At 45.3% G+C, this 17,240-nt stretch overlaps 1 protein-coding gene across 1 annotated transcript in view; it reads right to left on the bottom strand.

The window, feature by feature from the left end:
* Positions 1 to 15,662: 15,662 nt before the first annotated feature.
* The window catches only part of IL31RA (interleukin 31 receptor A), a 32,929-nt gene continuing 31,351 nt past the window's right edge, over positions 15,663 to 17,240 (bottom strand). The window contains exon 15 of the mRNA XM_064140008.1: positions 15,663 to 16,380. Coding sequence (XP_063996078.1) covers positions 15,793 to 16,380 — 588 coding nt within the window. The 3' untranslated portion in view covers positions 15,663 to 15,792. The remainder of the gene's footprint in view (positions 16,381 to 17,240) is intronic.

Below are 17,240 nucleotides of genomic sequence, written 5' to 3'. Positions count from 1 at the left end.
TTGGGTAGTAATTGCCTGCCATCCAGCAGGCACCGTTTGCCACCTTGATCTTCAGTTCCCCCAATTTCACCTAGATTTTTCTTTATCACTGAACACAGGATTAGGGAGGGGTTCTGTTAATCATTTTATATGTAGCAACATCACAATTCCTTCTTCAGCAGCTCATTTAGCTTCAGTATCTGCTAAGTTCTTCCCATGAGTGGTTACACTGATCCTTTTTTGATGTCCTTTTATGTGCACCAATGCTATTTCCTCCAGAAGCTTTAAATTTTCCAGGGTTTCTTTTATTAACCCTTCATTAATTAAACTCTTACTCTTTGAATATAATAAACTCCTTTCCTCCCAGATATTCTCAAAGTTATGGATCACTCTGAAGGCATGTCTTGAGTCCGTACAGATTGCTCCCACTTAGAATCATAGAATCATAGAGTCATAGAATCAACCAGATTGGAAGAGACCTCCAAGATCATCCAGGCCAACCTAGCACCCAGCCCTAGCCAGTCAACTAGACCATGGCACTAAGTGCCTCATCCAGGCTTTTCTTGAACACCTCCAGGGATGGTACCTCCACCACCTCCCTGGGCAGCCCATTCCAATGCCAATCACTCTCTCTGTGAAGAACTTCCTCCTAATATCCAGCCTAGACCTCCCCCAGCACAACTTGAGACTGTGTCCCCTTGTTCTGTTGCTGCCTGTGTGGGAGAAGAGACCAACCCCCACCTGGCTACAGCCTCCCTTCAGGTAGTTGTAGAGAGCAATGACGTCACCCCTGAGCCTCCTCTTCTCCAGCCTAAACAGCCCCAGCTCCCTCAGCCTCTCCTCATAGAGTTTGTGTTCCAGGCCCCTCACCAGCTTTGTTGCCCTTCTCTGGACACATTCCAACCCCTCAACATCTCTCTTGAATTGAGGAGCCCAGAACTGGACACAGCATTCAAGGTGTGGCCTGACCAGTGCTGAGTACAGGGGAAGAATAACCTCCCTTGTCCTGCTGGCCACACTGTTCCTGATGCAGGCCAGGATGCCACTGGCTCTCTTGGCCACCTGGGCACACTGCTGCCTCATCTTCAGCTACTATCTATCAGTACCCCCAGGTCCCTTTCTTCCTGGCTGCTCTCAGCCACTCTGTCCCCAGCCTGTAGCACTGCTTGGGGTTGTTGTGGCCAAAGTGCAGAACCCTGCACTTGGCCTTGTTCAGTCTCATCCCATTGGCCTCTGCCCACCCATCCAGCCTGTCTAGGTCCCACTGCAGATATCTCCTACCCTCTGAGAAATCCACAACTGCTCCTAGCTTGGTGTCATCTGCAAACCTACTGATGCTGGACTCAATCCCCTCATCCAGATCATCAATAAAGATGTTGAACAGGACTGGGCCCAGCACTGATCCCTGAGGGACACCACTAGTGACAGCTGCCAGCTGGATGTGGCACCATTCACCACCACTCTCTGGGCCTGGCCTTCCAGCCAGTTCTTGACCCATATCAAAATGAACCCAAGCCACAAGCTGCCAACTTTGCCAGGAGCTTGTTATCCTCAAAGCCCTAATAGTTTCCTAACTTGTCTCTTGTTCTTGGGAGGAGGAATTGAGATAATTCCCTGGACTCTTTTGGGGTCTGTTTTCCTATTTCCCTCACATAATCATTGTCCTAAAGACTTGACTTCTGTTTCTGCAAATTGCAACTTTTTCTTTGCTATCCTTAATCGTAGTCCACCCAAGAAGTTCAAAAGATTGATTGTTATCATCTGAGCATCACTCATGTTTGTCCCTGAAATCTAGAGATCATCCAGATATCATGTCACTGCCATCCTGTTGTCTTTGTGAAAGGGTAACAATAATTTTTCTAGGGTTTGTCCAAACAAGTTGGGAGATTCAGTGGATTCCTGAGCCAGCCTGCTCCACCTCAGCTGTTGTTTTCTGTGGCTCAATGGGACTTCCCATTCAAATGCAAAAATATCCCGACTATCCTCAGCCAGAGGGCAAGCCCAAAAGGCATCTTTTAGGTCAATAACACTGTACCAGTGGTGATCGGAACAGATGTTAAGAGTGTGTATGGATTTGATACTACTGGAAACCGAGTCAAAGTTCTTTTATTAACCTCTCTCAAATCCTGTACCAGCCTGTAAGTCCCATCACTTTTCTTTACAGGTAGAATAGGAGTGTTGTGAGCAGATATTGTACAGGAGACTGGACAGGGCTGGGTGATAGGTTGGACTGGATCACCTTGGAGGTTTCTTCCAACCTGGTTGATTCTATGATTCTATGAAATACAGGATTCCAAAATTCCATTTTTAATACATTTATCTATGAGTGGCTTCAATTCCTCCCTACCCTCCTTAGATATTAGGTATTGTTTTATTCTAATGGGTAACTCAGGATGGTCTATGCTTACTTTTAGGGGCTCCATATTTAGTCTGCCTAAATTGTTTTCATTTGCCCAAACTTCTGGATGAATATCTGCTTTGTCTTCCAAATTCAATTTAAAAACAGCTGCTGTCATCTGTCCCTCTTTAGGGACTACCCCAATTCCTAATTGCAATTGAAAATCTCTGCCTAATAAATTACATCCTGCACTAAGGACAACCAAAATATCCCCTACCCCTAGTTTCTCTTCATTGTCTACTTTGACATTTTTAATGAGAGGGGTTTTTAACCCTTCTCCTTTAGCACCTGTTACTCCTATGAAATCTTTACGCTCTATACATCCTGAGGGAGCTCGGGCAACACAAGAGCGCTCTGCTCCTGCGTCCACTAAAAACTCCACAACCCCCTTCTGGGGTCCCACTTTTAATTTTTTCAAGAGCTCTCAACGATGGTTCTGCCACAGCTTAAAGAGCCCCTGACTCCCCTGTTGCTGCTCCTCCTGAAACATCCTGAAATCCCTTTCTCGTTGTGGACATTCTCTTTTGAAATGTCCAACCTTCCCACAATAGAAACATCCCTGAAGGTGTTCAAGAAAAGACTGAATGAGGCACTTGCTGCCATGAGGAGAAGAGGAGGCTCAGGGGTGATCTTATTACTGTCTACAACTACCTGAAGGGGCATTGTAGCCAGGTGGGGGGTGGCCTCTTCTCCCAGGCAACCAGCAATAGAACAAGGGGACAGAGTCTCAAGTTGTGCCAGGGTAGGTATAGGCTGGATGTTAGGAAGAAGTTCTTCACAGAGAGAGTGATTTCCCATTGGAATGGGCTGCCCAGGGAGGTGGTGGAGGCATTGTCCCTGGGGGTCTTCAAGAAAAGCCTGGATGAGGCACTTAGTGCCATGGTCTAGTTGACTGGCTAGGGCTGGGTGCTAGGTTGGACTGGATGATCTTGGAGGTCTCTTCCAACCTGGTTGATTCTATGATTCTATGAGACGATAGTAGTTGATTGGATAGGGCTAGGTGGTAGGTTGGACTAGATGACCTTGGAGGTCTTTTCCAACCTGGTTGATTCTACGATTCTATGAAATGATTCTATGATTGTAGCCCAAATTCTGACCCCAAGGTGTCCCATTTTTGGAATTTCCTCCCCACCCCCCCCCCCCCCACCCCCCCCCCCCCCCCCCCCGCAGTCTGGGTCTCTTCCCTGTTCTTGTATTGTGCTCGAGATGGTTGGGCAGGTGAAGATTTCGTAATACTACCCTTCCTTTTAATCTGTCCTGCTTCCCTCATGATGGCTACCATAATTTTAGGTTTTACCCTCATTTTTTTCTTCATCTCTTCTCACATCACTTTCTGAGCTTCCCTCAGTAATTCCTGCAACCCTCAATCCTGCCAGTCTCCTGTTTTCTCCAATTTCTTCCTTATGTCTGGCCATGAATGGGTGACAAAATTTACATTTAATAAAATTTGTTCTTCTGGATTAACAGGATCGATCCTAGAACACTGTTGCACATTCTTCCTGAGTCTCTCTAGCCAATCACTAGGAGTTTATTCTTTCCCTTGCTGCCCATGACATGCTGTATTTGTATTTTGCCCCCTTGGTGCTGCCTCTTTAATTCCTCTGATGATCAAGTTCCTACAATCAACCATATTTTGTCTCCCCTGGTCATAGAATCATAAAATAGAATCATAGAATCAGCCAGGCTGGAAGAGACCTCCAAGATCATCCAGTCCACCCTATCCCCCAGCCCTATCCAGTCCACTAGACCATGGCACTAAGTGCCTCATCCAGTCTTTGCTGGAACACTTCCAGGGACATTGTTATGATTCCAGTTTGGTGCAGCACGGGGTAATTTCTGATCCCCTGGTGTTGCCTGCTGATTTTCTTTCCCAGATTTGCATCCCTGCTGTCCTAATCATCTAACTCTCCTCGAGGGTAAATATTATTCCCATGATCAACTGCATCTCTTCCCATGTATAAATACTAGGTCCCAGGAATTGGTCAAATTGTTCTGCTAACCCTAGGGGGTCTTCTAACAGCCCCTTTAATTCCCTCTTAAACATCCATACTTCTGTAGAAGTGAGAGGTGCTTTAACATGCCCAATTCCTCCAGTAACCCCCCCACGCCCCAATGGAACCTCTCTTAATGGATATAACTGAGTATCGTCAGACCCTCCTGTCTCTGATTCTGATGATTCTCTGTTTATGGTAAGGTTGTTCTTCCTCCTTCTAATTTCTGTCTGGCCCTTTTTATTTTCATGATTTGAACGTGATATCCTGTTTGATCATCTTAAAGGTAGCATGGGACCTACCTCCTCCCCCGGGGCTAGACTTTCCATGGAGTTGTAGGTGGTGGACTATAAAGGGGAGGCAGATGATTTAAAGGTTCCCATTTGTCTTTAGTTTTTGTTTATTTTTCCTCCTCTTTTACTTAAAAAATACTTACTGATGCTTCAGCCCAGACACCTCCCTTCCAGCATGCTGCGTAGTCACTTTCTTCCTGATTGAAAGGTCCTTTAGAATGTACATAAACGTGCAGAGCCTGACATCACCAGCCTTCCTAACATCCAAGCTGTGGCCAATGTAAGTTTTCCTTTGCCCACTCTTTCATACAAAAAATTACCATTTTAACCTTGCCCTTAACCTGCTCATTAACCAAGTAAAGGAGGAAAACTTCTGACATCTCTCCACAACTCAAAACCTGTCTGCAGAAAAACCAACAGTTGAATTCCCAAACAAAACATGTATGGATGTACTAAACATGCTGCAAAACGAGTTTCAAATTATATTTAAAGAGCTTTGTCTCCACGAACAGGACCTACAGCTTTTCCAGAACCCATTTTCTGTTGACATTGAAACTGTTGATCCGATTTACCAAATGGAATTGGCCAAACTACAGACTTGTGACTTGCTGAAAGGTGCATTCGAATCAGGCAGCCTTACTGATTTCTATGCATCTCTTCCCTCAGAGACATATCATAATCTCAGGAACCATGCATTCAAAATTGCAGCCATCTTTGGCAGCATCTGTGTCTGTCAGCAAACTTTTTCCTGAATGAAACATCTGAAATCTCCAATCAGATCCAGAGTAACTGATGATCACTTGCATCCACTGCTATGACTAGCATTGACCATCTTGTTAGCCAAAACAGGCCCAAAGTTCACACTGAAGTATTATTTGTTTTTGTTGATTACAATTGTTCTTCATTTAAAATACTGCATTCTTTTTCCTGTTTTTTTGGGGGGTTTTTTGTGCACTACTACAAATAAAATGTGTGCAGTGTGCATAGGAATATGATCATTTTTTTCCAAACTATAGTCCAGCCCCCAACAGTGTCTGAGGGGCAGTGAACTGGTCCCCTGTTTAAAAAGTTTGAGGACCTCTGCTCCAGGGGAATGTCTGTGGGTACCCTCTTGCACCCTTTCTTCCCTGGACTAGTCTCTTTACCTGACTCTTGCCCCATTTCCTGAGGTCCACTCGTCCATCACTAACCACTTCATCCCTTCACCAGCTGATTCCCTCTCAGGTGGATGGAAACTCCATTACAAGGACTCTGCACTTGCTTCACGAATCTGGACTGTCTCATTCATGTCTCAGTCACACACTCACTGACCTCATAACCTGCCTAACCAGATGATACTCACAGTCCTTTTTTTATCTGGGACTTCATGCACAAGAATTATGGGCAGCCATGGCAATCAGGAGCCTTTATTATTCCCTTGCCTTTATTCTATAATTCTTGTAGATTGGAACCTGCTTCCTGTGGGTCTTCCCAAATCCTCTTTTGGACCACTGAAATCGGCAGGCCACCCTCTGTCCAGATGTCCAAGGAGTCCCTGTGGGCAAGGTAATCCTGGATGAGCCCCCAGATTGTGAGTAATGAACTCACTGTAAAATTTAAGTTTAAAAGCTTTCTTACAAAACGAAGGCAAACAACTCTGGGTGTACAGCAAATAACAAAATTGATAGAGGCACACGCTAAGAACAGGTGATAAGGCTTATCTGGGATAAGGACTAGATAACGTTGTATTATCTTGATACATATTAATATTCTTTTGCATGTCTTTTTAAGCACTACCCCTTACCTCCCTTAACCTCCACCTCTTATCCCTTTCGATCAAGACAACAGCTGGTCTTCTTTACAAGGTGAACTTCCCTCTTGTCTTTTCTTGGAACAATCAATCAGAGGGGCCTCCTGGATCTTCCCGACTCTCACTGCAGCACGGTTATTTTCAGTCCTGGACATCCTGGTGACTCCCAACACCACCAGCTACCTTGTTATTTTACTGATTAAGTCCTGTGAATACTTTACTGTGTGAAAGCCAAATCTCCATATATCACAATATGCATTCCCATGCACTTTGGGAACAAACACGGGACTTTTGAAGAGCATTTCTCAATCAGACATGGGCAGCAAAACTCTCCCTGTTTGAACAGATGCAGTTTTGAAGAGGTTCAGCCCTGGAGAAAGAACTATGAGGCTGCCTGTGCACCAAATGTCTACAGGAACCACCTCAGCATGGACATTTGCTCTCTCTGTCACCACTGCAGGACTCAGTTATCACAGTATCACAGTATCACCAGGGTTGGAAGAGACCTCACAGATCATCAAGTCCAACCCTTTACCACAGAGCTCAAGGCTAGATCATGGCACCAAGTGCCACGTCCAATCTTGCCTTGAACAGCCCCAGGGATGGCAACTCCACCATTATGAGTGAGGCCAGGGTGCTATATTTGTAGCAAGACCAATGGGGATGCAGTTATAGCCTATAAAGCATAACCTGTCTGCCATTGTGCCATGGATTGTGATGCCTAGCTTGTGTGGAGTCAGATAGGGGGGCCTCCTTGTCTTCCTCTCCCAGACAAGTACTTGCTGATAGTCTCAAGACAAAAACAGGTGCCTCCAGAGCCTGCTCAGGACACAGCTCCTTCAGCAGCTCCTTACTACTCTTGATTTGCTGCATGCATTTTCACTGACTTCTTTGCTAGATATCTTCCTTCTTGTAGGGAAACCAGTGTGTCTGTAGCAGAGGACTTTTCATTGTAATTGGTAACATAAATTAACACCATTTTGATAGATAATGTAGAGATACATATCTGTAAATGAAAGCAATTTGGATCTTCCACAAAACTAATGAAGAGGAGGAAGCTGAAACGACATCTCACTGGTTTCTACAGCTACCTGAAAGGAGATTGTAGTGATGTGGGAGTCAGTCTCTCCTCCCTAGTATCAGATGATGGAACAAGAGGAAATGGCCTGAAACTGTGCCAGGGGAGCTTTAGGTTAGATCATAGAAAAAAAAGTCTGTGCTGAAGGAGTGGTCAGGCATTGGAATAAGTTGTGCTTGGAGCTGTTGGAGTCACTGTCCCTGGAGATGTTTAAGAAACACATAGACATGGCACTTTGGCAAATGGTTTAGTGGCCATGGTGGTCTTAGGCTGACAGCTGAACTGAATGAATAATTACGTAAGTATGAAAAGTAAAATAACTCAATTCAGCCTTTAAAATAAACCTGAATGCAATGCAGGAAAAAGATCAGACTCTGTGAGAGTGCAACATGTACAGTGATTTAAGTTGAAATGTCAACATAGAAGCGCTAAAGGAAAAAAATCAAACCCCAAGCACTGCCAGAGCACCGACTTCTTTAAAGGGAATGGAACTGAGACCTGTCCACAAAAGCTGGGGTACACAGAGATACATCACTCAACATGTTTCTGTCCAGAGAGAAAACTGAGTTAGCCAGCCCTATCACTCACTGAGGTGAGGCTCAGTGGTAGGAGAGCAGCCACAAGTTGGAGACAGTGCATCCGAGTATTTATCTGTGTCCAGTTTTGGGCTCCCCAGTTCAAGAGAGACAAGGACCTGCTGCAGAAAGACCAGTAGAGAGCCATGAGGATGATTGGGGCCTTGAGCATCTCCTCTATGGAGTGAGACTGAGAGCCCCGGGGGTGTCTGGAGAAGACAGAGAGGAGATCTCATCAATGTCTATAAATATCTGAGGTGTAGGTGCTAAGTGGAGGGGGCCAATCTCTTTTCGGTGGTCCACAGCAATAACACAAGGAGCAATAGCTACGAACTTGAACACAGAAGGATTCACTAATCATGAGGAGAAACTTCTTTGCAGTAAGGGTGATGGAGCAGTGGAGCAGACTGCCCAGAGAGGTTGTGGAATCTCCTCTGGAGACTCAAAACTCTCCTGGATGTACTCTTGTGCAGACTACCCTAGGTGATCCTGTTTTGCCAGTGGGGTTGGACTCAGTGATCTCTGGAGGTCCTGTCCAGCCTCTAATATTCTGTGATGACAACGAAAAATGCTCACCTCAAAGCAAGCCTTGTACACAAAGGATTTAATTTTTTTTAGCACATCTATGCTCTGCTGCCAGCTCAGTTTCAGTGAATACCTCGTGAGCTACCTCATGAGCTACCTTCAACTCCTATCAGGAACCTGAGCTGCATATGCGGTCTAGCAGTCCTACAAGCTAATCCAAGGCTGAGGCAATTTTGCAGCAACTTATGCAGCAGTTTTGCATTGAGACAGTTGCACAAACTGATGGCATGAGAAATTCTAAGTACCTAGAGATATGGGGCTGAGGAAGTGGGAATGTTCACAAGAAAAGTGAAGAGGGACGAGGGCAACAGATGGGCTTATCTCTGTCTAGGATCATCTTCTCTCCCTTTGTCGTTCAGTGTGTCAGGAGATGTGCACCGTCCATATTCAGGATCATCCTTTATGTTGTAAAGACAACACTTACAGACAAAGAACCAGCCCTATGTGTTAGAAGAAATGTGAAAATTAGCAAAATCTAAACCCCTGCCTATCCATTCTCACCCAAGATGTTTCAACACTCCCTTGCTTCCTTCTTCTCACTGCTCAGATGGCATGAAACCTTGTGGGTCTCCTAAACTGCAGATACCCTTCATCAGAAACACAAAAGTGTGGTTTTATTTACAAAATATGTTTTTAAATCCCCTGAAGACAGGAAGAATTAAACAGTGGGAAATACTCCCTTGGCTTTTAATGTAAAGTCTTCTGAAAATAAAAGCAAAAGCAGAAGAGGGATGCAGTCCCCAGAGAACAAGCAAAATCAGAGCATATTTGTCAGTCAGCTATTAAACTGTAAAAAAGTCATGGATATGAAAGCAAATGCAGGGAGCATGTTTGGAGAAGCTGTAAGTTCGTGGGAAAGAGAACCAGAGGGCAAAGCCAGAAAGATGTCAAGGCAAATAGATATAAGCAATTCTGGGCAGTATGCTCGTTATGAAAAAGCTTTACATTAAAGCAGAGGGAGTTTAGTCCTTCCTGTCTTCAGGGGATTTTAAAACATAATTTGCAAATAAAACCATCTGCAAATCATAAACTATTGATGCTAGCATAAATTCTTGCTCCTAAAATGGGGCAAACAAGCAAACAAACAAACCCAAAAAGCAAACAGGGAAAGGAAATAAGTCACTAAGACTTCTCCCAACTCAACCCCCGCACCACCACCCCCCTAGCTAAACTGCTTGAGTCAAAAACAGCAGCAGAAATACAACTCAGAAGCCATCCCCAGAGTTATTAGATAAGGACTGTGCGCTGCACTCATTCGGCATAATTATGGCTAAGGAGAAATTTCTCACTACAATGTTCCAAGTGGGAACCCAGAGTATTTACTCTGATTCCTCTTAAGGATCATTGCTTCTGACAATTCCTGTTGTGCAATCTTTCCGTGATTACAAAACGTGTTGCTCCTGCATCAAACTCCATTGGACACAGAGTTACTCACGTACCAGCGAGACTTCTGCGGAAGTCACCCTTAGCTGGGTCAGCCCCACTCTCTGAGGAGTTCAACGTCCGACTCAGGAAGTCTACTTTAAATAAGGCTGCTTTTCTGAGAAGTAGCTACTCACTTCAAAGCTTCAGTTCCGTCGAATTGGACACTGAAGTCTAGATAACAGCAACTGGCTTAGCAGGCTTTCAGCAGTGATAAAACACTTGCAGCTTGTCAGTGTGGGGCTCAGCAATGCCAGAAAAAATACAGACCGTCTAAGAGCTTAAGAAAAATGCCGACGGCAGACATTAAAACTTGACAGGGTTGCCCTTCTTACTCAATAGGAGTAGTCAATGTTTTTGTTTTTTTTTTTTAACAAAGAAACAAACAAACAAAAACCCACCTTTTGAAATACAAACCACCACGTTTTAACACAGTTTCTTAGACTTGCTTGACCTGGGAAACAAAACCCCACGCCAGGCTTAGGCAGAGTGCTGTGCTACCGAGCACCCACTGGGCTGCAGGAACTCTCCCAGCATCCTCATGCCGCAGCGAGCGAGCGGCAGGCAGGGTAAGCCTCCACCCTGCTCTGTGCCCACCTGCCGGGGTTTGCGCAGAACTGAGTAGTCTGGGAAAACAAGGAGAGCAAGCAGGATTGAGTGACTGACCTGGTGAGGAGGCACAGCCGCAGATGGGTGGCCTTGGGAGGCTGGCAGAGAAGCTGAGGGAGTCCTGAGCTGTGCGAGAAGACCCGCTGCTCAGCCCTGGGCACAAGCAACGTTATGGCTAAGTTCCCGCAAAGGGGGCAGTCGGCCAGGTCTGCCTCTGAGCGTGCGGACAGCGCATCTCTGCTTTGCAGGTCTGTCGGAAGTGCCTGCCCCTCCACCGTACTCCACTCTACAGGTATCACACTGAGGTCCAGTAAATGGATTGACCACTGTGCATCACACTAGTGTAAGCCTGGTGTCTCTCCCTCTCCCGCAACACCTAGGAGAGAGGCCAACTCGCACCCACCCGGATAACTCAGGACCCTGGGAAGAGATATTATCAAGCGACACCTTGGGACAGCTCAGGGTAGCCTGCACTCCGAAGCACTTCTCAGGTAAGATTAAATACATGACTGGTTTGAAACTACTCCCCTTTATGTTTGGGGAGAGCAATGTGTCTGGCAGGTCTAGGCAGGTTCTTCTCCCCCTCTGCTCTGCCCTGGTGAGACCACATCTAGAACACTGTCAAATTTTGAACTCCACACTTTAGGAGAGACAGGGACCTGTTGGAGAGGTTCCAACGGAGAGCCACAAGGATGACTGGAGTTGAGCATCTGCCCTGTGTAGAGAGACTGAGAAGCCTCGGGCTGTTCAGTCTGTAGAAGAGAAGGCTGAGAGGAGATCTGATCAATGCCTGTAAATATCTGAGGGATGGGTGTCAAGTGGAGGGGGCCAGTCTCTTTTCTGTGGTCCACAGCAATAAGACAAGGATCAACAAGTACAAACTGTACAGACAGTTGGTACAGTCTGGGGACAGAGGGGCTGGAGAGCAGCTAGGAAGAAGAGAACTTGGGAGGACTGGTAGAGAGTAGCTGAACATGAGCCAGTCCAGTTTTGGCTCCCCAGTTCAAGAGAGATAGGGACCTGCTGGAGACAGCCCAGTGTAGAGCTACAAGGATGAATGGGGCACTTGAACAGCTCTTCTGTAAAAAGAGACTGAGAGAACTGGGGCTGTTTAGTCTTGAGAGGAGAAGGCTGGGGAGGGATCTTATCAGTGTCTATAAGTATCTGAGAGTTCCATCTCAACACAAGGAGATGCTTCTTTACAGTAACAGTGATGAAGCACTGGAACTGGCTGCCCAGGGTGGGTGTAGAGTCTCCTCTGGAGACTTTCAAAACTGACCTGGATGATTTCCTGTGCAGCCTGCCCTGGGTGATCTTGCTTTGGCAGGGAGGGATGGACTCGATGATCTCTGGAAGGCCCTTCCAACCCCTCACATTCTGTGATTCTGTGGTATTTCTAAATTAATACGATGTATCATTTAGTATGCATCAATAAAGACTTTTTCATGTGCTCTCAGTTTTACGTTTGTGGTTGTTTTTTTCTCATGAGTCACGCGATTAGTACAGCACAATTAGGGCTACAAAGATGATGAGGGGACTGGAGCATCTCTCTTAGGAAGAAAGGCTGAGAGACTAGGTGTGATTTAGCATGGAGAAAAGCAGCCTGAGGGAGATCTCAAGAGAAGGCTTCAAGGAGACCTTATAGTGGCCTTCCAGTATCTGAAGGGGGCCTACAGGAAGGCTGGAGAGGGAGTATTGACAAGGGCTTGCAATGACAGGACAAGGGGTAATGGGTTTAAACTGGCAGAGGGGAGATTCAATCTAGACGTTAGGAAGAAGCTCTTTGCAGTGAGGGTGGTGAGACACTGGCACAGGTTGCCCAGGGAGGTTGTGGATGCTCTCTCCCTGGAGGTGTTCAAGGCCAGGTTGGATGAGGCCTTGAGCAACCTGTTCTAGTGGGAGGTGTCCCTGCCTGTGGTGGGGGGTTGGAACTGGATGAGCTTTGAGGTCTCTTCCAGCCAAAACATTCTAAATGACAAAATGTAAAAGGTCAGGAGGAGTACAGCTCTGAATGCTAAACAACCAAGCCCAGGAAGCTGGTGCTCCAAACCACAGGTGAAAGGCAGCCCTAATATCTATGATGTGCTGACTCCACTTACTTGCATTACTCTTTCTCAGATAAAATATCAGGCAAGGAAATCTGAAGTAGGGAGCAAAAACCAGAATATCAATACAGAAGGAAATAATATGAGAAAGAAAAGCAGATGATTATTTAACCCCAGAAACATTAAAATGTTTCAGGAAGACTCTACCCAACTCTACTCTTGGCCACAACAACACCAAGTAGCACTACAGGCTGGGGACAGCATGGCTGGAGAGCAGCCAGGAAGAAAGGGACCCGGGGGTACAGGTAGATAGTAGCTGAAGATGAGCCAGCAGTGTGCCCAGGTGGCCAAGAGAGTCAATGGCATCCTGGCCTGCATCAGGAACAGTGTGGCCAGTAGGACAAGGGAGGTTATTCTGCCCTTGTACTTAACACTGGTCAGGCCACACCTTGAGTCCTGTGTCCAGTTCTGGGCTCCTCAATTCAAGAGAGATGTTGAGATACTGAAATGTGTCCAGAGAAGGGTGACAAAGCTGGTGAGAGGCCTGGAACACAAACCCTATGAGGAGAGGCTGAGGGAGCTGGGGGTGTTTAGGCTGGAGAAGAGGAGGCTCAGGGCTGACCTCATTGCTGTCCACAACTACCTGAAAGGAGGCTGTAGCCAGGTGGGGGTTGGCCTCTTCTGCCAAGCAACCAGCAACGGAACAAGGGGACACAGTCTCAAGTTGTGCCGGGGGAGGTCTAGGCTGGATGTTAGGAGGAAGTTCTTGGCAGAGAGAGTGATTGGCATTGGAATGGGCTGCCCAGGGAGGTGGTGGAGTTGCCATCCCTGGAGGTGTTGAAGTAAAGACTGGATGAGGCAGTTAGTGCCATGGTCTAGTTGATTGGACAGGACTGGATGATCTTGGAGGTCTCTTCCAACCCAGTTGATTCTGTGATTCTGTGATTTAAACTACCAAGCCAGAACCTCCCCTTTCTAAAGATCCCTTAATGGCTGCTATTTTTTCCCCCCTGACTGAATTGTGGAACACAGGAGTATGCAGTTTTCATAGGGCTGATAAATAATTGCCAGGCAGGCCCCAGAATGTCTCTGTCTATTTTTATATCTTGATATATTAAAGCAAAAAGAAAGAAAGGGGAAAAAAAGAAGAGGCAATACACACCTGCTGTGACAGTCAGTGACTTCATCACAGCAGTGCATCTGTGAGTGAGAATTCTGGACCCAGCCAAAGCCGTCTCATGCTCATTTCAGAGTATGATTTCTCTTAATAAGCAAAGGCTTTAAAGAACAAACTTAGATACATTTTGGCTAATAGCAATAATGTGGCTGGTAAAGTGATCCAACAAACTTAGCAAGATGGAAATCAATGTTGCTGTACAATAAACATTTGCAGAAATTGCTTTCTCATCTTTATTGGAACCTACACAGACATTGTTATAAGCATCTTCCAAGCTATGTCTGACAAGCTTAAATGCACACTTTACTGCTTCTTCCCCAACACGATGCAAGTAATGGCCAATACACCCAGGATAAGAGTCAGCCTCCTCATTCATGATGGACAATGTATTTTCTAGTCTCTCACTCCTCTTTCTGCACAGGCATATTTGCCTCTCAGTTTTCTATCCCCATGACTCCTGTATCTTTTTCATCCTTAAAGCTGAAGGATGAAGTAGTAGTTACATGCAAACATAACTCGTTATGTGCAAACAAGACTGGTGATGTCAAGTCTTTAAATGCAGTGAAAATAACTTGAAGTCTTAAAATTGCTACCTGCCACACATGTCATACCCAACACTCCCTTTTAGAACATTTTACTCAAGATTTGATTCCGTTGCACTGTTTTAGCCTCGCATTTAACAGAGTAAATATTTCAGCAAGAAATCTACAGTAAGTCTCTTTCCTAATGAAGAAAACAAAAAAAAAAAAAAGTGAGATGATAGAATTTCCTGCTTAATTGCTGCAGTGTAAAATAGAAACTACAAGTGGTTTTATGACTTACCAAAATCATTAATCAGCTGAAGAAAGTTCTATAACCTTCTTGTAGAAATCTCTAACCCCAAATCAGTTACCAGGGGCTATCTGGGGATATTTTGTTGACTTTGTGGGTTTTTTTTTTCAATACCTCCCAGGAAAAAACAATTTCCTAAATATAAACTCTGTGTTTATTCCAATACAAGGTGCTGTATTTAGTTAGATTTTTTTTTTCCACTGTGAAATATCAAAACCCCCGATGGGAAACACAGTATTAAATTGGGAGAAATTAGAGAACAATGAACAAGAAGATAAGAAGATATCCTGCAGCAAAGGGTTTTAAAGGAAACAGACAAATAGGAGAGACAAAAGCATCAGAAAATGGAGAGGGTGATTAAAAACACAGGAGAAAGGGAAGGAAACAACAAAGCCAGCATGAATCAAAATGTAGATGACTCGATAGCAGATACGTAACAAATGTCCTCTCACTAAAGACAGGGAAACTGTGAGCCAAAGCACTGATTTAAGAGTCAGGATGCAAAAGCACAATTACTGAAATCAACCAAGCATTTGTAAAACAGGAGGAACATTATACATTAAGCCAGGTATAAAATAATGGAGGGAAGTGAGAACAGGAAGATAGTTCTAACTCCACCTAACTTAAGGAAGGATTTGGCAGATACAGTTCAAGTCAGTCTACATGGGAATTGGTTGCTTGGGATAAAACTGGTGAGCTGTCTGCACTGCTGCATTCCCCAACAGTAAAGACCAGTTTGGTCTAGCAGATTGATACGTGAGAACAAAGAAGAAGCAAGAAAAGCTACTTCCTTTGCCTTACTTACTGGCGCATTTATCCGGTGAGAAACCAAAACCAAATGACAAAACCACCCCAGAGCAACAGCTGCAAACACAGTGCAAAATTATCACTGATCAGCTATTCAAAGGAAGGGGCTTTTTAAGCCTGAAATAACTGAAATCAACCAGGTATGAATACATGTGGGCAACGGTGACAAGGTCTATTTCACAGAGAGCCTTTACGAAGGAAAATCTTCTCATACTAATGAGCTGTGGCAGGCCTGAACATGTCCAGTGTCACATAGGAGTGTCCCGCAACATTTTGTTGCAAAGGAGGTAAGGCAGATGACTGGCTGTTGGGTTCCTTCTTACTGAGTTCAGAAATAAGAAATTCCCTTGTTTTAACAGAATTGTTAAGGTATGGGTTGAACGGTGCTCTTACACTGAAATCTTCCAGCTTTAAAGCCTCTTCATTATCATTGTCTTCATTTGCAATTGAAGTCTCTTGAGATTCACACGAATCATCTTCCAGCATTTTTTTGGGTTGGCTCTCCTTCATTGGTATCAAAGCTGAATGCATTTGACTTCTGATATCTTGATCAGTATTTACGTAAGGCATGGATGACGAAAGAAGTTTAGCAGCTTTGTTTTCTTCATTATACAGTATCTTTTTTCCCCCAGTAAGCATGCCTTTTGTATTAATAGCAGTGCATTCAGAAACATGGGTTTCCAAATTGATAAGAAGAGATCCTTCCTGGCTTCCGTCAGGAAAACAATATTCCAGAACACTTAAGTCTTCAGAGTCTATGATTTTATCCTCAGATAGCACTTTCTCCAAAAATGAATTATTCTGTCAGGACAAAGAGATAAATCAGAAAGTTATGTAGGTGTAATGTTTTGACCTTTAATTTTTAGTGTATCAATAAATAGTTTGTATGCATTGCAGCTGGGATGCAGGTATAGGTGAATGAGTACTTTAAAAAATTACAATGTTCTTCTGCCCACTTGTTAAACAATTTCACATTAGGTTTTCTGTGACATGTCAATAAAGGCTCAGAATCAGCCCCAGATTGTTTTTATCTTGGATGGCAAGACTCTGTGCTGGGTTAGGAACTGGCAGGAGGGCGGAGCCCAGAGAGTGGTGGTGAATGGTGCCACATCCAGCTGGCGGCTGTCACTAGTGGTGTCCCTCAGGGATCTGTGCTGGGCTCCATCCTCTTTAACATCTGCATAGATGATCTGGATGAGGGCATGGAGTCAGTCATCAGCAAGTTTGCAGATGACACCAAGCTGGGGGCAGATGTGGCTGGGTTGGAGGGCAGAAGGGCTCTGCAGCGGGACCTTGACCGCCTGGACAGATGGGCAGAGTCCAATGGGATGGGGTTCAATAGCTCCAAGTCCAGGGTGCTGCACTTTGGCCACAACAACCCCATGCAGAGATACAGGCTGGGGTCGGAGTGGCTGGAGAGCAGCCAGACAGGAAGGGATCTGGGGGTGCTGATTGATACCCGCCTGAACATGAGCCAGCAGTGTGCCCAGGTGGCCTGCCCAGGTGGCCAAGAGGGCCAGTGGCATCCTGGCCTGCATCAGGAATGGTGTGGTCAGCAGGAGCAGGGAGGTCATTCTGCCCCTATACTCTGCACTGGTTAGACCACACCTTGAGTACTGTGTTCAGTTCTGGGCCCCCCAGTTTAGGAGGGACATTGAGAT

This window comes from Pogoniulus pusillus, chromosome Z (genome assembly GCF_015220805.1).
Source record: "Pogoniulus pusillus isolate bPogPus1 chromosome Z, bPogPus1.pri, whole genome shotgun sequence".
In the NCBI taxonomy this organism is placed as follows: domain Eukaryota; kingdom Metazoa; phylum Chordata; class Aves; order Piciformes; family Lybiidae; genus Pogoniulus; species Pogoniulus pusillus.
Note: the sequence above shows the minus strand (reverse complement) of the source record. Positions and strands in the feature narration are given on the sequence as shown.